The following is a 21,409-nucleotide window of genomic DNA, read 5'->3' as shown; positions in this document are numbered from 1 at the left end:
AATAGTCTGCATGGCAGGCCTTACTAACGTAAAAATTCCTAACTAATCGAGGATCTTGGTCGGTAGTCATGTCAAGACCTGTAGGTTCTTTGACAAAGATCAGTCTTTAACCTTTACTGAGCCTGTCTACAGGCTTTTTATTTAAAATAGCATACTTTTGAAATGTCAGAGTAATTTTCTTTTCCACACCCCTCAGGGCACAACTGCTGGCACAAGAGCATGAGACCACAGTATCCCTGTTATCTTGTTGCCCCAATACCACCTCTATGTGCTGTAAAATGTTAATTATTAACCATACTGTGCCCATCAATGTAAAAGTATGTTTCTTTATTTTGCCTTTTTAACCAATCCCAGAGATTTCTCTGCTTTGCTTTCTCCTGGCCCCTTAACTCTACCACCAAGGGATTTCAGGTAATAGTGAATGATAATCATTACTCATATTTTTATTTATTATTATTATTGCATTTGAGCTACGGGAGGGAAGATTAATAAAATACGTAGAAAACCAGCCAAAAACAATGCTCATATCACTTGGGAATATCAGGTACCTATTTCTTTGAAATGAAATTGAGTCATATCTTACAGAGGGCCAGTGGCCTCCTCTGCAAAACGGGAGTAGTTCCCATCTTGCAGCATTGTAAGAATTCCCTGATAATAAACGTCGAATTCCAGGGTGCACGGAGAAGCCCATTCAGTGGGCGGTGGTATTGCATCGGAACATTCTGGGCAATCGGGGAAAGGTTCCAGATGTCAGCTTCCTGCCACCCAGCACCGCTGGACGTCAGTCCTTGTCTGTACCTGCCGCCGGGTCCTGAATGTGGACGGCTTACACACGGATCCCTGCTCCTCTCTGCAACAAGCGGCATGCTCCGTTCCCACCTTGGCGCAGCTGTTCTACGGGCCGCGCGGAGAAGGCCTCCCAACAAGTCACACTAAGACAAAACCGCTGAACGTCCCTTCCGGGTGTGACCTGCCTTCTCCGAAGGCTACGCGGTTGGGGCGGTTAGGTCTCGCCTTCCTCTTTCTCCTAGACCGGACGCCAGGTCTCCCATAGCAACCGCGGCCTCTAGCAACTGGCAACTCACCAGGCCGGTACCCTCTGCGCAGGCGCGGAAAGGGGCGGACGCACAGCTTCCGCTGGCATCCGGTGTCCCTAGCGTCCCGAGAGCTGGGCTCGCGTGATGGCGTCATGGGGCGGGGTCTTGGGCGGCGGGAAGAGGCCCTGAGAGAATGGAGGTGCAAGACATCCCCGGTGACGCGTCTGTCCGCGGGGCCCAGGATGCTGCCCCGGCCCCCAGCAGGGTCCCCAGCAGCGCCGGCCACTACGAGCTACCGTGGTGAGGGCCCAGATCATAAATGATGGGTGCTCTGGGAGCGTAGGTGGCCGAGAGGCGGGTCTTGTCCCGGGAGAAGCCAGGGGCGGGAGCTCGTTTGGAGAGGCACCAGAACGGAGCAAGAGGCTCCATGGGAGCGTCCAAGAGATTGTTATTTGAAGAGGGTGAGAGACATGGGTCGCTGAGCCCACCTGAGGTTGAGAGTGGTGGGTCTGATCTCTGAAAGCGGAGTGTCGATCAGAACATTGCGAATTATGATCCTAGCAACGCCCTTTCACCACCCACTCTGCGCTAGGCCAAGGGCGATTCCTTAGGTTTAGAACTACGGGTTGTGCGCGGAAGGCACCCTCCTTTCTGGCTGGCTCGTTTTAAATAGCATCCTGGGTAGCTGGGAGGAGATGATAACGTGACTTGGGAGGTCACCTACTGCAGGCTCTCCGCTCTGGTTCCACCTGAGTGCACCTCTCAGAACTCGCCATGGCTCGTGGTAATGGTTTACACCCTGTAGTGGTTTACACTCTGTGTATTCCCATCCCTCAAGCCCACCCCTCTTCTGGATGAGAGCAGATACCTAAATGGAGCGCAGTATAGCTTGTTGTAATATCTGCAGCTGTGCTGTGCAGTCACTGGCCACGGGATTCTATTGAACCCTGAAAATGAGGCTAGCCCAAACTGAGATGGGCTCTAAGTGTATAATATAAACCCGGATTTTGGGGACTTAGTGTTAAGGAAAACTCATTAGTAATTTTTATATTGATTACACGTTGAGAATGACGATATTCTGAATGTATTAGATTCAAAACCCTGGCTGGTTTGGCTCAGTGGATTGAACATCGGCCTGCGAGCTAAGTGTCGCTGGTTCGATCTTCCAGTCAGGGCACATCAGAGAAGGAAAACTCTGACTCCAAAAAACCTCCGCTGCCTTGCGGCATACCTCTTCAGGGGAAAGGCTAAGGGAGTAAACCCCGACAGAAAATCCGGAGCCGGAGTCCCTAAGGCGGTTTGACGTTTTGGTCAACACCGGCAACTCCTGCGGCGCACCTGAAGCCAAGCTGTATTGACTCCGTCTTTCCCTTGGACCCTTCAGCTGCGAAGAGAGGGGGGGTCTGCTGCATGGGCAACAGCAGACCCTCCATATCACCCTGCCCAGGCTCTGTAGCTTCAGCTCTTAAGAAGCTACACCATCGTCTCTGGAGACGGACGGCTGCCGACGACTTCAGCTGCGAAGAGAGGGGGGGTCTGCTGCATGGGCAACAGCAGACCCTCCATATCACCCTGCCCAGGCTCTGTAGCTTCAGCTCTTAAGAAGCTACACCATCGTCTCTGGAGACGGACGGCTGCCGACGACGATTAGACTCTTCACGCACAACACTACATGCTTAGGATACTTGAATATATGTACAAAACAAACTGCTGTCATGGAGCTTACATTTGATGGAGAAAGAAAAAAAGAAAAGTAGAAATACTGTATTTGATGGTGACAAGTGCTGTGGAGTAAATTGCTTGCTATGGTGTTCAGGGAAGGCCTTTGATGAGATGATATTTGAGCAAAGACCTGAACTCGAGTAAGACAGGACTGTGGAGAAGACTTTCAGATAGATGGAGCATCTATGAAAGCCCTGAAAGAGGAGCATCTTTGCCTTGTTCAAAATCCAGCTCAAATTTCAGCTCCTAACATTCCTGGGGGGTGATTCTCTCTCTGCTCTGGACTTCCACAACCCTTTGTTTCTATAACAAGATTAACACTGGAGTAAGACTTGCTAAACTCTTATCTCCCTGCCATTGGGAAAGCAATAACCATATCTTGCTTGTCTCTGTATGGTCTGCCCCGCCCAGTCCCCCCCCCCCCCCCACCTTGAGGTCTCTAACTCCTTTCACAGTAGCTGGCACCTGAAAGGGGCTGCGTATGAAGAAGAAAGGAGGAGGAACAAGCATGCTGTATATATGCTAGTCTTGGAGGAGAGCTGTCTTTCCTGTAGTATGTGACAAAAAAGCTTTGCATGCAGCTGCTTCTGGAGCACAACCAGTACCTGCATAATATTGTACACCAGGGAGTATTGTAAAGGACAAAGGAAGTTCTGATGGTCACATCATTCCAAATCTACTTTCACTTCTTTCTCCCTGAAGAAAATCATTTCTCTCATAGCATAGCTTGCAAAAGAGAGAAGTATTGGTCTGACTAAGCCACTAGCCTGTCCACTTCACATAGCCTAATAGGGTCACAGCAGAGGCCTGTAGTTTCTGTCTCGCCAGCCCTGCTGTGCACCTCGCTAAGTCTGCAGAAACTGGTAGGTAAGGGATGAGAAGGCGGCTTGGTTGCACCTATGTCTTGTCAGGTAAAATGATGTCAGTGCTATGTGTGCTGGACCTCTTGTGAGGGACCAGACAGTTGCTCCACAGTGTTGCATTGGTCCAGATGGCTTGCTCTGGCCCTTCTCCAGCAACAACAGGTATTTTTTTGCTTTGGTAAATTTGAAGCCTCTGGTATGTAATTCTCATGCACTTAACTTTTCAAATGGCAGTTGGGCACCCCCTTAAATTTAAAACCTGCAGCCATTTGGTATATTGACTGTATATCATCTGTCAAAGCTCTCAGGATTGCTGTTCTTCAGTGCTTTCTTTTGTGTAGCATGAAAATAGCTATGTCAACATCTTTGTACATTTTCTTAAAAACAGGGTTGAGAAATACAGACCAGTAAAGTTGAATGAAATTGTCGGGAATGAAGACACTGTGAGCAGGCTGGAGGTGGGTGTTGTTTGTTTTTTTTATAGATGAACTTAACCGTGTTATTGTGCTTTGATAAGCTCGAGGCATTTGGAGGAAGACAGGCAAGGTGGGTGATGGGGGTGAACTATGGATCCAGAAGAGTTGAGAGAGTGGGAGACGTTCAGTTTGGAGAAAGACTGGAAGTGGTGGGTAAAGTCAGATGTTTGAAGGGCTGGCTTTTTGGAGAGGGGTTATCAGCCTTATATTCTTTAAGAGTAAGGGTGACAAACTTTCTGTAAAGACCAATTAATAGATACCTTAGGCTTTATGCAAACCATATAGTCTTTGTCAAACATTCTTTATTTTTAAACAATTCTTTAGAAACGTGAAAGCCATTCTGAGCTAGGGGGCTTATAAAAACAGGCCTCAGGGTGGATTACCCCCACTCTCCTACCTAGAGGGACTAAGTGACAAGGCAGGTGGCTTCAAAGTGGAAAGGTAGAAATGTTTAACTGTAGAATAAGCTTTGAATTCCTAGCCCTAGAGGTCCTTAGGCAGAATCTAAAAGCCCAACTATTTGAAATGTGACAGAGACAGTCTGTAGTAATTGGGGCTTAGAATTTAATAGCTAACAAGTATTTACTTATTTTACAAATATTTGAGTATGTTCTCCAGGCCAGATATGGGGCGGTTAGGAACTATTGATATAATGGTGAGCAGAATAGACATGATTCCTGCCCGAGAAAGATTTTTAGTCTAGTGGGGCAGCATTAGAGTCAGCAGGCAACATGGTAAGCACTCTGCTAGGAAGTTACAGGGTTCTGTGGAAGCACATGGGAAGAATTCAGAGAGGAGTTAACCTCACAGTGTCTTCATTCCCAAGTGGAAGAAGTGATACCAAAGCTAGAGTGGGGGTTACTCAGACTTGGAGGAGGGGTGGAGAGAGAAGAGGTAGCAGGAATAGTATGTGCCAAGTCACTGAGGTGAGAAAGCTTATCTTGTTTTGAGGGGTGGTTGCCATCTGTTTGGACTAGTGCTTTCCAGACATTTATGGGCATTTGAATTGCCTGGGGATCTAGTTAAAATGCAGATTCTGGTGCAGTAGTTAAGGAGGCCAGGGTCGGCATTTCTAAACAGGCTCCCAGGGGATGCTGATAACAAGGCTGTAGAGTACTTTTATTGAGGTGTGTGAGAAATGACCTGGTAAGGTGGGCAGGATCCAGATTGGGCAGGGCCGCGTGAGCCATGTTTAAGAGTTTGGGCTTCATGACGCCAGCCTAGCATACCTCTTAATTTACGTTAGAAAATCCCCAGCTCCCTTCACTTTTTCCTCCTGCCTCACACCACCCCCGACCCCCTGACTACTGTCGGTCTGTTCTCTGTGGGTCTGTTTCTATTTTATTTGTTGGTTTATTTTGTTCATCAGATTCCACATATGAGTGAAATCATAAAGGTGAAGGCATTAAGCGAAACACAAACACACCCCCACCCCCACCCATAGACACAGACAACAACATGCTGATGACCAACAGGGAAAAGGTGGGTAGAAGAGGATAAAGGGGGAATACATGGCGATGGAAGGAGACTTGACTTGGGGTGGCGAACACACAGTACAATATACAGATGATGCACCATAGAATTGTCACTTAAACCTATATAATTAATATTAAATTCAATAAAAATAGGAAGGCAGTTCGGGTTTCATGATGAGGGCAGTAAGGATCAGGTGAAAACATTTTAATTAGATGTGTGTTTGAGAATGCTGGTGTGATTAAGCACAGGAAATGGATGGGAGTGAGGCAAGACTGGAGGCAAGGAGACGAGGAATGACTAAGCCTTAGTCATGTAAGTGCTGTGTGGTGTGAGGAGGGTGACAGTGACCTCCGGGTTCCTGAACCTGGGTGATAGGGTTGATGGCATTGACCGTCATAGAAGGGGAAATGTGGGCGAGGCCTCAGCTTTGTAAGGGAAAGTGACAAATTCAGTTTCGAATATGCTGAGGTGAGAGTTCCGTGGGGCATCCATATGGAGGAATGTGTGGTAGTGTTTACTACACAGGCCTATGGCTGGGGAGGCTTGGCTCCTTGCGGTTTACAGGTTCACCAGTTTTAATGAACATTTCCTCCTTCAGGTCTTTGCACGAGAAGGGAATGTGCCCAATATTATCATTGCTGTAAGTACTCAGCCCTGGTGAATGTCATGAAGTCTCATTTTCGCTTCCCTCTGAAGTGATTTCTTATGCACAGAACTTCCTCCTCAGAGAGGCCTGTTCCCCCCAGAGCCTTTACATTCCCCTCTGTGAAGGAAAACATTTCACCCAAGTTGGTCAGCAGGCCTGAGGGTGGATTGCTGCATTGATGTAGTGTGTTCTGTGGGTTGGGGTTGAGGGTTCGAGGGGGAGGTGAGTGCAGAAAAGTGGCCAACAGTGAATCAGGTGCTATGTTAGGTTCATTCTATTGGCTTGAAGAACTTACTGGAGATCTCTTTCCTAGGGCCCCCCAGGAACTGGCAAAACTACGAGCATTCTGTGTTTGGCCCGAGCCCTTCTGGGTCCAGCTCTCAAGGATGCCGTTTTGGAACTCAATGCCTCAAATGACAGGTACACCTGGGACTTAGGACTAAAGGGCAGCAAGTGTTTGACCTTTTGAATTGTTACAGAAACCGCCTTTTTCCGTTCTTTGTTGTACGTGGAGCTTGCCTGGCCAGCCAGCTTTGTCTTTTCCTTCAGTCCTTCGCAGTGGAAGTGAATGGGCATTGCTTGCTCGTCACGGTGGTGTCATAGGCACTTGACTTGATGGCTGGCTTTTTTAACAGAAATTTAAAATATTTTTAATTGTGTTAAAATGCACATAACATAAAATTTACCATCTTACTCATTTTTAAGTGTATAGTTCAGTAGTGTTAAGTATATTCACATTGTTATGCAGCCGATATCTAGAACTATTTTTTAAAGTGTATTTTATTGATTATGTTGTTACAGTAGTTCCAGTTTTTTTCCCCTTTGCTCCCCTATGCCCAATACACCCCTTCCCTCCAGCAATCCCACCCCCGTTAGTTCATGTCCATGGGCCATGCATATAAGTTCTTTGGCTTCGCCCTTTCCTATATTATTCTTAACTTCCCCCTGTCTATTTTGTACCAACCGATTATGCGTCTTAGTCCCTGCAGCATTTCTCCATTTCTCCCCCTCCCACCTCCCAGCTGATAATCCTCCTAATCATCCCCATACCTATGATTCTGTTCCTATTCTGGTTTGCTTAGTTGGATTTTGTTTTTATTTTTTAGATTCAGTTGTTGATAGTTGTGAGTTGTCATTTTAGTGTTCATAGTTTTGATCTTCTTTTTCTTAAGTAAGTCCCTTTGACATTTCATATAATAATGCCTTGGTGATGATGAACTCCTTTAGCTTTACCTTGTCTGGGAAGCTCTTCATCTGCCCTTCCATTCTAAATGATAGCCTTGCTGGATAGAGTAATCCTGGTTGTAGGTTGCCTTTCGTCACATTGAATACTGCTTGCCAGTCCCTGCCTGCCTGCAAAGTGGCCTCTGAGAAATCAGCTGATAGTCCTATAGGCACCCTTTGTAGGCAACTCTCCACCTCTCTCTTGCTGCCCCCAGGACTCTGTCTTTATCTTTCACCTTTGGCATCTCAGTCATGATGCATCCTGGTGTGGTCCCCTCTGGGTCCAGCTCACCCGGGACCCTCTGTGTTTCCCAGACCTATATGTCCATCTCCTTCACAAAATTTGGGAAGTTTTCCTCATTTTTTTCAATTCTTGCTTCCTCATTCTGTACTGATTGACTGTTTTTTCTTCCTTATGTTCCAAATCATTGATATGAACCCCACTTTCCTTCCCTTCACCATTGGTTTTGTGTGGATTTTCCTTGTTTCACTTAGCATAGCCTTCACTAATTTCCTTATGCGTTTGCCATACTCAAGCATATCTGTCAATCCTGTGAGCATCTTTATCACCAGTGTTTTGAATTCTGCATCTGTTAGGTTGTCTGTCTCATCTGTTAGGCTGGTTATCTCCTTGTAGCTTAATTCTCCCACTGGAACCTTGTTCCGTTCCCCCTTTTGGGCCATACTTCTCTGTCTCCTCATTCTGACAGGCTCCTGTGTTTGTTTGCCTCCACGTCCCAGGTAGCTCTGTCGCTCCTGTTATGTTTTAAGGGGTGGAGCCTTAGGGATTTGCCAGTACAGGGCGACCTGTTTTACCACTTTGTGGCGCTATATGTGGGGGAGGGGTTCGAGAGGGAACAATGCCGCCTGTCCAGCACTTGCCCCTTTTCCAGTACCTCTCCCACTTCCGCACCAGACTGGCGCCCCTCTAGCTGCTGCTCTGTCCATCATTCCCAGAATGGGTGGGTCTGTGGATGTTCTAGGACCGTGGGGGCCCTTGAAACAAGCAGACTCTGCCGAGACCGGCAGTTTCTGCCTCCACCCCAACCCCCACTGGTCTGCATAGTTAGAAACAATGAGGCTTGATTTTCCCTGATGCTGGGACCCTGAGCTGCTAGGTCCAGTGAGGAGCTGAGAATGCTCCCCAGGTGTCCCTCCTGACATTTTAAAATGTGTGACTGCTTTCTGCCGGCCTGCCACTGCCACTGCCACCACACCGCATCCTCTCCACCCAGGCTTCGCCCCTCCTACCTGTCTGGATGAGTATTTCTTCTTTATATCTTTGTTTGCTGGACTTCCATGCAGTTTGATTTTCTGGAACTTCTGGTTGTTTCTAGTTTTGAGGTAGTTGTTTCCTTCTTAGTTGTGGAGGGAGACGCAGCGTGTCTGTCTATGCCTCCATCTTGGCCGGAAGTCTCTCTAGAACTTTTAATATGTTGCAAAACCAAAACTCTGTACCCTTTTCCCCCTTCTCTTGTCCCTGGCAACTACTGTTATACTTTCTGTTTCTATGAACTTGATTCTGTAGTAGATGCCTCATATAAGTGGTTTCATACAGTATTTGTTTTTTTGTGACTGGCTTATTTCACTTAGCATAATGTCCTCAAGATTCAACTGTATTGTAGCATCTGTCAAACTGTCTTTCTTTTTTAATCCCAAATTGGCATTAGCAAGTTTGAGTTGAGCATCTGTCATTTTCTTTTTTGTTTAAAGATTTTATTTATTTTATTTTTAGAGAGAGGAGGAGGGAGGGAGAAAGAAAGGGAGAGAAACATCAGTATGTGGTTGTCTCTTGCATGCCCCCATCTGGGGACCTGGCTTGCAACCCAGGCATGTGCCCTGACTGGGAATTGAACCAGTGACCCTTTGGTTCGCAGGCCAGCACTGAACCCTCTGAGCCATACCAGCGAGGGCCGATTCTTTTTTTAAATTTACTTTTGATTAAAATGACAGTTACTATACAATATTATATTAATTTCAGGTATATAATATAGTTATTCAACATCTATATACTCAATGAAGTGGTCACCTTGGTAAGTCTAGTAACCATGTTACGCTGTGCAGGGTTATTCAGTATTATTGACTATATTCCCTATGCTGTATGTTACATCCCTGTGACTTACTGATTTTAAAAATACAGAACATTTCACGAATTTGCATGTCATCCTTATACAGGAGCCATGGTAATGTTCTCTGTTTGTCCAGTTTTCATGTATGTGTTGCCAAAATGAGCATAGTTCTTGATTCCTGAAGTTTGAGAAAATCTAGGATTTTGGCATCTGAGGAAATAGTTTGAGACATTGCTTATATGATCAATTTCACCATAGTTAGTCTAGCGTGCTATTTGCTTTTCTGCAGTAATTTTCTGATTTGTCTAATAATTATGAAACATCCTCCTCTGTCAGTTTTTTCCTCTGACATTGTGGGTAGAAAATGAAAAGTTTAGGGATTTTTTTTGTTTGTTTTTTGTTTTTTAGTTTCAGTCAATGAAAGCTTTAGAAAAGATAGCAAAGACAGTGTCTCTGAACTTCTTTTATGTCTTCTAGAAAGATAATGCAGTACCTCAAGCAACATAGTAAAAAAATAACATTAAAAAAAATACAATAAAGATTAAATAAAATAAAACAAAACAAAGGATGGGCCCTGACTGGCATGGCTTAGTTGGTTGAGCGCCATCCCACAAAGTGAAAGGTCAGGTCGTTGGTTCAATTCCTAGTCAGGGCACGTGCCTAAGTTGTAGGCTGGTCAGTTGATGTTTCTCTCTCACATCTATGTTTTTCTCCCTCTCTTTTTCTGTTCCTTCCCCTCTTTCTAGAAACAAATAAATGAAATCTTAACAAAAAGTCTGTTAAAACAAATGAGGGATGAGACAATAATAATAGTATTTTCCCCCCAGTATTGCATTATTCTTCTAGGCAATTTCATCACATTCTTTCATTTTAAAAAAATTATTTTATGTTTTTGCAGAGCTGGAAATAATTGATAAATAATGATAGAATACTTACTAGGATGATAAAATACTAAACGGTTTCAAGATATAGGGAGAATAAGGTCACTAAGACCTTAAAATATGTCTGATTATAAAATGATTCAATGGACCCATATGTAATGACAAGATAAAATGAGTTTATTATATTTTAAATAGTAAGTAAATTTTTTTGTTCTTCTGAAGACCTCCAAGAAGGAATAATTTAATGAACTTACAATTCTTATAAATTGAAAAAGTTAGAATTGCTCAAAAAGGACACTTAACTAAAATTGGGTTCATGATGACATATGAGGGTTAAAAGCTCCCGTGAAGGTCACTGAATTTGTCTCAGAAGGTGAGAGTTAAATGCTGGCTCCTTGTTTCAGGGGCATTGATGTTGTGAGGAACAAAATCAAAATGTTTGCCCAGCAGAAAGTCACCCTTCCCAAAGGACGACACAAGATCATCATCCTGGATGAAGCAGACAGGTAGAGTGCTTGCCAAACATTTTGACCTTGATCTCTAAATCTCTTACCGGGCTTTATTAAGTCCAGAGAAGAAGCTCCCACCTTGGCACTTTTGTGGTATATTTGCTTGTCCTCAAAAGCAGTTTTAATAGGAGGTCTGCGTCCTAAACCTGTCTTAATTAAGTAACTTACAAACACAGTTGATGTGTTTGTTGCAGCATAACTTGTATGAATTATTTAAATTTTTTTTATTGTTGTGAAATACACATAACATAAAATTTACCATTTTAACCATTTTAGTATACAATTCAGTGACATTTAGGCAATTCCTAAATTAAAACTTTTCATTTATACTGATAGTTTTGAATGACATTAAAAAGAAAAAACAGTAACTCATTCTTTGAAGAAAATTTAGAAAATATTGTTAATATCTTGCTTAACTTTCTTTTTCTACACTATGCATTTTTATATAGTTGAGATTATAATATATATAATTTTTGTATCCTGTTTTTTTCTTTTAATGTAAAAAGCAGTGTTCTACATTATAATGATCTGGTTTGGAACATAGTTTGTAATTGCCATATTATAGTCCATAGTTCGATGCATCTTAACCTATTTTACTGTAACATGATAGCAGTAATAGCAGCCCACATTTACTGAGCAATTATATATAAGTATTTACATTATTCCAGGCACTCCAGAACCATCATCTCCCTAATAGGTGATGACTGTGAGGCCCAGATAATGTGCCTGTGGTCCCAAAACGAGCAGATTTTTGAAGGAGCTGCGAGATGAGCCTGGGCGGCCAGGCTGCAGATCCCCCGCTCTATGCCTGTGTGCAGCCCGCCTGTGTAAGGCGAAGACAGGGTCCTGAAGAGAGGCTGAGCATGCTCAGTCAGGAGGTCCAGTTCCCAGGCTCTGCAGGGAGGGTTTGTGTCCAGTGAGCCCTGGGTTGTAGTGGCAAACGGCACTCTTACGTTTCTCTTCTCAGCATGACTGATGGAGCCCAGCAGGCCTTGAGGAGAACCATGGAAATCTACTCCAAAACGACTCGCTTTGCTCTTGCTTGTAATGCTTCGGATAAAATTATAGGTGAGGGTCAGCTCTGGGCAGCTTGGGGGCCACATGGTGCTCACCGGGCTCTTGAGCAGAAGAGTGGGGACTTTCTGAATGCCTATGGTGAGCTGAGCACTATACTGTAAATCATCTTTTTCATTTAGTCTTAAATAATTATTTGCAGAGGTATTATTAGCTCCACATTAGAGATGAGAAAACTGGAGCTCAGACAGGTTGAGTAATTTGCCCAAAGATACACAGTGGAAGCTGGGACAGGAACCCCACGCCTTTCTGACTCTTGCACCATCACCGGCACAAGTGACATTTTGACATCCTCTGCAGTGTCATAGTCACTGCCCCCTCCAGACATGTTCCTGCACTTCCTGTGTGTCTGAGTACTTGGCATGCACTGTGTCTGCGCACCAGAGATGCTTATTACTGGGGATTGCCTCACATGTGAAACCTTACCTCTGAGTCTTCTCTCTGATGTGGCATTTGTCCTTCCAGTTCCTTCCTTTCCTCCCTCCCTCTCAGCAATCTGTGTCTTCACTGCTTTGAGCCCTCCTGTCTTAGTATCTCAACTTCCTGGTGATTTCACATCCTTCCCTTTCTGATACAGACTGTGGCACAGTCCAGCTTTCTCTCTGTCACCGTTTCTCACAGCTCCCTTGTCCCGCTGTCCTTGCCTTACGTCTGTTGTGCTAAACCCCAGCCTCTGTGAGCTCAGCTCTCTGCCACTACTCCACCCAGGCCATTGTACGCTGTGACAGCAAGCAGGTTACCAACCATGGTGCCCCCACAAAGGTGTCGGGCTCCTCCTGTTACCCAGAATCCTTTACGTCCTTTTACTTTTTCTAGATGATCATTATTTATTCATTAACTTATTCAGCCATTCGTTCAACAAGCATTTACTTTGTTCTCAGTAGGTGTTGGGTACCACTAGTGCAGAGCATACAGAGTTTAATGAGAAACGTTCTCTTCCTTCAAGCATCAACAGTGTGGTGGAGGAAACTGTACCTAAAGTTCTTGGTTGATGGATGTGTACGTAGTTTGTTTCCTGAGCTAGTGGTGAGAGAAATCTACGAGGGCAGGGTGGGTATTCTACCTAGAGACCCCCTGCTGCCCACCATGCATATTGCATTGAGCTGTATGTTAATGAGTTACAGTGATTTGAAACTGCACTTGGTGGAGGAAGCTCTGGCCCTCTCTTTATGAAAGTAATTCTTGTGATACAGTACTTGGATTATTTTTAGTTTTTAAGGGGATATAGCAAACATACGTGAAGTTTCTACAGGAATTTCTTTCTTAGCGTTAGAGGAAATGGTTTGTCTCATCAGGTTGCTGCAGAGCTGATTTTTGAAGCTTAGTGGCTCAATCTGACTTGGGTCCTGTAGTCGTACAGTTAGAGAGAGGCACATTTTCTCTGAGGAGGGCCATGGCGGCCTTATTCAGACAGGTATTTAAATTCTGCAAATTCAGCATTTGGAACTTCTTGAAAGATAAAAATCTATTAAAGGAAATTTATAGTATAATTGGAATATTAATTGCTTTAAAATATGGGCTCCAGTTTCTAATTGATCTTTCTCTTGTCTTTGTTAATAAATCAAGTATGCAATAAGGTTCAGTTGTGAGGCTTCCTGCTTTCAAGTAAGCTGAAAGGGACTAACTCTTAGGGAAGCTGCTCTTTGAAAAGTCTCATCCACTTGAGAGAAACATACACAGGATCTACTCTGCACAGGGCACAGTAGAGGCTGCAGATCTGTGTGAGGCTCTGCCCCTGCCCTCCAGGAGCTCATACATGGATAGGAAAGGGGCTCCCCAGATAGCAGGCTCTGACCCACCCCAGGCCCTCCTTTGTCTGCCCACCACCACAGCCAGCCCCTCACCAAAATCAAACCCTCCCCAGTGTCTCAAACCTCTACCCTCTTGTGCTCACTCCAGGTCTGGCCTCACTGTTTCCCCCATTCTCTGGTGCATCGTTCTGCCAGCTTCTCTTGCACCTGAGCTGGCTGCTCAGGTCATCCCAGCACTAACCCTCCCCTGCCTAACCCTCTAGTGGTCTCGAATTGCCCACACAGCCCTGCCTCCACCTCCCGCCCCACCCCCAGGCTAGCACACAGAATCCCGTTTGCCCACAGCCTCATCTCCTTTCACCCCACGCACCGCAGTCTCAGCTCCCGAATCCCTGGGCTCTGTTGTCACTCTTGCATTCAAATGTGCTATTCCTCTGCCTCTCCAGCCCGAAAACCCAGCTTCTCCACCAAGAAGCTCCGTCAGGCTGAGTTGATTGTGCTCTCTAGCCAGGGTTCCCAGAGCTGTTCCTAGAAACCTCTGCCGAGGCCCCGCCTTACTGTGCTGTAACATTCTTGTTTATATCTCCTCCGGTTCCGATAAACCTAAGCTCTGAGGAGCCAGGGCCTCATCATAACATTATCCATTGCCTCCCCAACACCTGGGAAGGTAACTGGTTTCTTTAGTGCAGATAAGCTAACAGGAGTATGTTCCTTGAAAAGTGTGGACAAAGGAGGGATGGTCACTGCAGGCTGGGGAGATCCAGGCAGCTCCATGAGGAGAGGGTTTGAGGAGCTTTCATTGATGGTTGTGATTTAGATGGGAAGAAACTGGAGGAAAGAACAACGCAGGTGGCAAGAGCCCCTCAGGAGCTGCAAGATCTGTTTGTTCCTGGAGAGACAAGGTACCAGAAGCGGAGTTAGGAGAGTAGAGACAGGTGAAGTTTGCAGAAGATTTATATACAAGGGTGAGAGGTGAGCTGTGCTGAAACATTGGGGGGCTCTTGAAGGGTTTGCCTTGGCAGGAAGAGGTGACAGATCAAAACATTTTGAGGAAGGCCAGTGTGGCAGCAGAGAGAGACCAAATTGGGGCTTGGAGATGCTATTGTAATAGTCTAAACCAAAGATCAAGGACAGCTTCCAGAATTCTGTATTTGTCTCTCTAGTGGTTCTCAGCCCTGCCTGTGGTCAATCTGCTGTGGATCTTTAAAGAAACCACACAGGTGTCTTATGCTTGCCAAGCTGGCTAGGTTGTGACCGTCCCAAAGGACCCTGATGCTCAGCAGACACAGTAATCTTGGGTCCACTTGGGCCAGCACTGGCTTACCTGCGGACTGGGACATGTGGGTATCTCTGTCTTGGAGGATCTTTCCCTTTTGGAGCTGTGGCCAGCCAAGGTCGTCTCAGGCAGTGCTGGCAGAGGCCTCTCCTGTTGCTTATTGGCTGATATTTTGGAATTTATCCCCGATTAATCAGTCACTGGTGAGCACCTACTGGGTAGAGAGAGTAGTGCCAACATGGCTGGGCTGTGCGGGCTGTGCGGCTGCTTCTGAGTAACTGAAGAGCCAGCAGGGGGGATGCCAGCCTTGCCCAGGGGAGCCTCACCCTCCTCCTGCCTCCTTCAGAGCCCATTCAGTCCCGGTGCGCCGTCCTCCGCTACACGAAGCTCACTGACGCCCAGGTCCTGGCGCGGTTACTGGCCGTGATCGAGAAGGAGAAGGTGCAATACACTGACGACGGCCTGGAGGCCATTGTCTTCACCGCCCAGGGAGACATGAGGCAGGTGAGTGTGGTCGCTGCGCTGAGGCGCCAGCCTCCCAGGCTTGCCCTGCCCCTTATTTTAGGGGGGAGAGGGAAGTGAGGGCCGCACCGAGCAGAGCAGAGCCAGAGAGGGGAGCATTGACCCAACACACGGTGGGGACTTGGGTTGGCTGAGAGCAGGCTTGCAAGGCGGGTGTTGAGCTAAGAGAGATGGGGAACGACTGAGACACAGTCACCCTGGACGTGTTGTGTTCCTCGACAGGCGCTGAACAACTTGCAGTCTACCTTCTCGGGATTTGGCTTCATTAACAGTGAAAATGTGTTCAAGGTACAAAGACTGGCTTGGGCATCACAGCATTCAAAACCGGTGTTTATGTGCGAGGGCCCATAGAGTGGAGGTGGGGAGGTGCTGGGAGGAAGGGGACAGGCGCAGTGTGGCCGCTGGTCTGGGCTTGCCCTCGGCAGGCAGGCAGGGCGCTAGCCCTGCTCCTGTCTGTCCACTTGACTCCCCGTGCTGGAGAGTTAGGAGGGACTTTGGGAGGCCACCAGAGTGAGGTAAGTGGAAGTGCTGGGTGCTGTCCTCTGTGTGCTCTGAGCCTCTCTGCAGCCCTGCACACAGAGGTTCTCCTCTGCATTTTGTGGCTAAGGAAACAGGCTTTGGTGCCCTCCCCTCCCCTCCCCTCCCCTCTCCTCCCCTCCGCCTGCAGACACTGACTTCCCCTCAGCATTCCCTGCACTTCGGGCACAAGGGCACAGCAAATCTCTTCAAAGCCAAGCCAAAAGATTCCCACTCTCCCACATTGGCGAAGGGTTTTTCTTTTCGGAATACTTTTGAAAACCGATTGCCCCAGGCAATAGCTCATGTCTGATTTTCCCCTTATTTGGGGGTAAGAAGTGGATGGGGCTGTCCATGTGTTCTATCTGTAGCTCTTTCCTACCAGCTTTTGAGGTGAAGTAAGCTGTGCTGAAAGCCTCTGCATAGGCCTTGGCAGTGATGTATGCTTGAGGACACTGAGGGGACCTTGCATAGTCACCTGTAGTGACAGTTCAGATCTTGTTTCCTCCCGGAGCACAGCACTGAAGGCTCTGGAAACCAGGACTTCTGAGGAAGTTAATTGAATGGGGAAGAGAAGGCCAAGGGTAGGTGTAGACACTACCTTGAGATATCAGAAGGCTTTCCTTTAGATTTAAATGTTGATATTGCCCTGGAGGGTGGAATCTGAAGCCAATGGGGAGGCAGCCTTTGGGCCTAGGGAGAGCCGCCCCAGTACTCACCAGGCGGCTCTGCAGTCTCGCTGGGCCTGGGGGTCCTGTCCAGGAAAAGCCGACTGCGATTCCCGTGGGAGGCTGGGCCCAGAAGACCTCCTAAGTCACAAGTGGGTTCTAAGTGGTTCTGAGCAAGTGATCATCCAAGGGCTCTGAGATGTGACTCATAATGGCTTTGAAACTGCCCCGAGCAGAGATTCTTCAGTGGCCTTGTTAATTCATCTGCTGGAGAAATTGGTGACATGGTGTCTGAAGCCTTCCTCGCTATAGTAGGTCAGCATCGTATTCTTTTTACTTGGTGCCTGTTTGGTGATAAGGGGCTTTCCCTGACCTGGTTCCGTTTGCTGGAAAATTCAATGAAAAACTAGTTGAGAAGTTGGTTACATACATCGTCCAGAAGTTGGTGTCAGGGGTCCTTCTCAGGTGGTCCCCTCAGCCTCATCTTTTTGGTTTGGTCAGGTCTGCGACGAGCCGCACCCCCTGCTGGTGAAGGAGATGATCCAGCACTGTGTAAATGCCAATATCGACGAAGCCTACAAGGTCTGCCCCCCCAACCCCTGATGCCCAAGGGACTTTTCTCTTCTTGAGCAGGGCTGAGGGAGGGCCACTGAATTCTTAAAATGATACTAGGTGCACCCTACAGATGAGAAAACCATGGCAGAGGCTGAGTTCCCTTCTCTGTATCACACTGTTTAAAAGTGGTAGACCTGGAATTCAAAGCCATGTGTTTGTACTGTCATTATATCCTCTACACCTAACACACAAAGAAGGACCAGCCCAACCCCTTACTTCGAAGTGAAGCCACCTCTCTCTTACGCGGAGGTTTCCCCTCCATCCTCCTGAGGAACGTGGGAGTGGGCATCTGGGGGCCCAGCAGTCTCTAGTCGGCCAGAAGAGAACCCAGGAGGTTTCTCACCTAATTATAGAGTCTGGTCCTGTGAGCAGGTTCCAGTGGGCACCATTGGGGTTCAGGTGACCCTCAAATCACACGGTGGCAGTGGAGTGATCTGAGGCCATTGGTCTGAGCACAGCGGGTTTCCTTGCTCCCACTAAATAAGGCTAGAAGTTGAGTTTACGGCAGGGCTAGACCTACTGTCAAATTGGAGGACAAGGCAGGAGACTGAGGCCGAGACCCAGGCACCAGGACTAGATCACTGAGTGGGCCTGAAGGAGGCCTTCAGACTGAGGCACCCAGAGCTTCCTTGCACCCTGAATTTACCCCAACATGCCCAAACAAAGGCAGAAACAGCTGACTCCAGATCCTGGGGTGGACTGAGAAGGCAGAGGCTGAGGCCACTGCTGTAACCTCTGCCCTGACCAGGGCGTGCTCAGGGCTGCTCCCGCAGATAGCGCGTTAGGACTCGAAGCTAGGGAGAGCATAGCAGGCACAGGGTTCTGCTGCCTCCGCTCTGGGGAGGATTAATAGTGTTTAAGAGCCTTGGGGATGGTAACAGACCTTTCAATACATTTTAAAACATTTGCAATATTATCTTTCTGCCTGCTGGAAAAATCAGTTAAATTATCCCCACATGATACGTAGGTCATGGCCCACCAGCTCCATGGTGTTCAGCGGCTTCTCAGTATCACTTGGGTTTTGTAGGATAATCTGTCTGCTCCTAGCAATGTGACAGGCCCAAGACTGGTGTGGCTTTCACCTCATTTCCCCTGAGTATCCTTGTCGTTTACAGATGTCCTCTTTTGTCTAGATTCTCGCTCACCTGTGGCACCTTGGCTATTCACCAGAAGACATCATTGGCAACATTTTTCGAGTCTGCAAAACCTTCCAAATGGCAGAATACTTGAAACTAGAGTTTATTAAGGTCAGTGAGAGTAGAGCCAGGCCTCTCCCCTCGAGAATGTGGGCTGCACTGTGGTTTTCTTTGTTTTACTCACAGTCTTGCACCAGGAAGATGTTCAATGAGTGTCTCTGACTACAATGGAGGCAGGTGGCTGCTTGTCCTGGGGGCTGGGAGTTTGTTTAAGCCAGTTCTGCCAGTCAGTGACCTACTCTTCCATAGGATGACGCTGTTCATTAGAAATTTGTTTATTTCTCTTCTAGGTCAGGTTAATTAAAGTATAATTTACATAGAGTAAAATTCAGGCTCTTTGGTACATTGGGTTGATAAAAATCATTCAGTCGTGTAAACACAACTATAATCCACCCCCAAATTTATGTGCCCCTTTGTAGTCAGTTCTTCCCTCCAGCTCCTGGAAACCGCTGACCTACTTTCTGTTTGGGGGACAGAATCTTCCAGAATGTCATACAAATGGAATCAAGCAAAAACATAATCTTTTGAGTCTGGCTTTTTTCACTTGGCTAAATGCATTTTGGATTTATTCATGTTTTTGCTGTGAGTGTCCAAGAGTCATTCCTTTTTATTGCTGAGTAGTATTCCATTGTCTGGAGGTGAGATTGCTTAATGGTAAGTATAAGTTTAACTTTATAAGAAACTACCAAACTGTTTCTAAAGTGGCAATAGCATTTTGCATCCTGCCAGCAGCCTGTAAGCTTTCAGCTGATCTGCATCCCAGCCAGCCCCTGGAATGCTCAGTTGGTTTTTAAGTCATTCTAATAGGTATGTAGTAGTATCTGGTGGCTTTAATTTGCATTTCCAAGCAACTCATGATGTCAAGCACTTTTTCATGTGCTTATTTGCCATGCAAAATCTTTGATGAAGCATCTGTTCAAATCTACCCTGTTTTTAATTGGGCTGTTTTCTTATTACTGAGTTTTGAGAGTTCTTTGTATATTCTGGATACAAATATTTTATCAGATATGTGTTTTATAAATATTTTAATATTGACTTTTTCTTTGTGTTAACAGTATTTTACAAAGAAATATCAATATCCTTTTAGGAAATAAATTGAACTTCAGTTTAAACATAATCCATGATAACTTAAGAGTTCATTTTCTAGTTGGAGTTTGAGTTCATTGCATCAATTTTGAGTAAGCCATTAGTACAGATTTAAAAGAATAAATTCCTTGCTCATTTTACCCAGTTTAAATTTGATTTGTTTTTCAGGAAATTGGATACACTCATATGAAAATTGCGGAAGGTGTGAACTCCCTCCTGCAGATGTCAGGGCTCCTGGCCAGGCTGTGTCAGAAGACAATGGCCCCGGTGGCCAGTTAGAGTGGAGAACTCATTGATTGGGTTGCAAGGGTCCCTGGGAGACAGGAGCCACAGCCCTCTGCTCTGGAAGAAAATGCTGCCCAGACTGGCATGGGAACTCGCCTTTCTTCAGCATGTCATGGCCTTCCTGGTGCTTCCTCATCTGTGGGAGCATTTGCATCCAGCCCCAGGTTCACGGTGTGGCGACAGGAAAGGCCCCAGAGAACCTTCTGGGCACAGCCCCCGATCTGGGCCTCTGTTGGCATTTTAGCTAATAAAACCATACAACATTGTCGGCAATAATGTGGCAATGCAAGGCCGTAAAGAAAGCCACCCTCCTGTCTCTGTGCCTCTACGTGCTACAAGTAGAAAAGGTGATTTAAGTAATAAACTGGTCAAGCTAATCTGAGTTTTTCTAGAAAACTGGAGGACAGTTCCACATGAGGGCAGGGTTTATTGTAGCTTATTTACATTTAGAAAAACCTCTCAGAACATCCCAGGGCTGTGAGCCCTTCAGGAAGTACGCACAGGATTCACTGAGGAAAGGGGTGCGGCACAGGCCCACAGCGAACTCCCGCCATGTCGCCTTTTCTGTGCTGTACTTGGTGCTTTAGAATTTCTCAGGGAATTTTATGTTGACTTGTAGAATTTCTCCTTCTTTTTGGCAAGGTACTATTTTTTTTTTTTTTTTCGATTTTTTTATTGTGAAAAATATCAGTTGTACATAAAAGAGAGTGGTGGAGTGAACCTTCGCCTACTCATCTTAAAGTCATACCAGCACATGGCCTGTCTTGTTTCCTCTGCTTTCCTACCACCCCACCCTGCCCTGGGATTGTTCTGAAGCGAATCCCAGACGTCATTTCAAATGGTGTTTTTAAGGTGGTGGTGGTGATGGTGGTGGTGGTGGGGTGATAGCTTTGTGATTAGTGGTCTCATGAGAAGCTTTGATTGAAAACACTTGAGTGACATGCTGGCCCTTCCTGCCCTGGGGTTCCCGGACAAAGGCCACAGCTGTGCGGCCATGTGTGCCCATGCTCTTCGTAGTGCTGGAACAGCTGGGTGGCCCATCTGCTTTTCTCCTTCCCAAGTTGGATTCACAGCAGCTCTAGTGCCCTAGCCCAAACCTCTGGAGCAGGAGGAAGCAGGGAGGGCAAGGGCCTGCTGGCACTTCTGCTTTGTGCCGTCCCTCCCGGGCTGGTTAAGTCACTTGCCCAGACCATATTGTTGAATAGGAACACCGAAAAGGCTCTGCGATTTCTAGCCGTTTAGGTTTGGGTTTCTAGTAACGGGGGACAATATTTTAAGATCCTCAGAAACTGCAAGGCGAAGTCTTAGAAAAATACATGTTCTTACTCCGTCTCAGCCTTGGGATCCCTGTGAGGTGAAGAAATGATTGTGCCCGGTTTGCAGGTGAGGGGCCCAGAGAGACATCAGGGCTTCCACACCTGTAACCAAGGAGGGACCCTCACAGCCCCCTACATCCCCTGCTCAGGCCTAAGCTGACCTCTGAGCTTATGAGGTCAGGGCTTCAGGGTATGAGGTGA

At 46.5% G+C, this 21,409-nt stretch overlaps 1 protein-coding gene and 1 non-coding gene across 2 annotated transcripts; one reads left to right on the top strand and one right to left on the bottom strand.

Moving 5' to 3' along the window:
- The first annotated feature begins 1,187 nt into the window (after nt 1-1,187).
- RFC2 (replication factor C subunit 2) lies at nt 1,188-20,269 on the top strand. Its single transcript, XM_090276886.1, has 11 exons — nt 1,188-1,337; nt 4,011-4,080; nt 6,173-6,214; nt 6,534-6,640; nt 10,799-10,900; nt 11,871-11,971; nt 15,351-15,508; nt 15,749-15,814; nt 17,212-17,292; nt 18,459-18,572; nt 19,776-20,269. The coding sequence occupies exons 1-11, from the start codon at nt 1,231-1,233 to the stop codon at nt 19,884-19,886; spliced, it is 1,059 nt and encodes a 352-aa protein (XP_090133012.1). The 5' UTR covers nt 1,188-1,230; the 3' UTR covers nt 19,887-20,269.
- LOC150009120 (U6 spliceosomal RNA) lies at nt 9,575-9,679 on the bottom strand. The gene has a single exon (XR_016511499.1). It is a non-coding gene; the product is annotated as a U6 spliceosomal RNA (small nuclear RNA).
- Nucleotides 20,270-21,409: the final 1,140 nt, after the last annotated feature.

Source organism: Furipterus horrens, unplaced genomic scaffold (genome assembly GCF_987537825.1).
Source record: "Furipterus horrens unplaced genomic scaffold, mFurHor1.1.pri manual_scaffold_5, whole genome shotgun sequence".
Taxonomy (NCBI): Eukaryota; Metazoa; Chordata; class Mammalia; order Chiroptera; family Furipteridae; genus Furipterus; species Furipterus horrens.
Note: the sequence above shows the minus strand (reverse complement) of the source record. Positions and strands in the feature narration are given on the sequence as shown.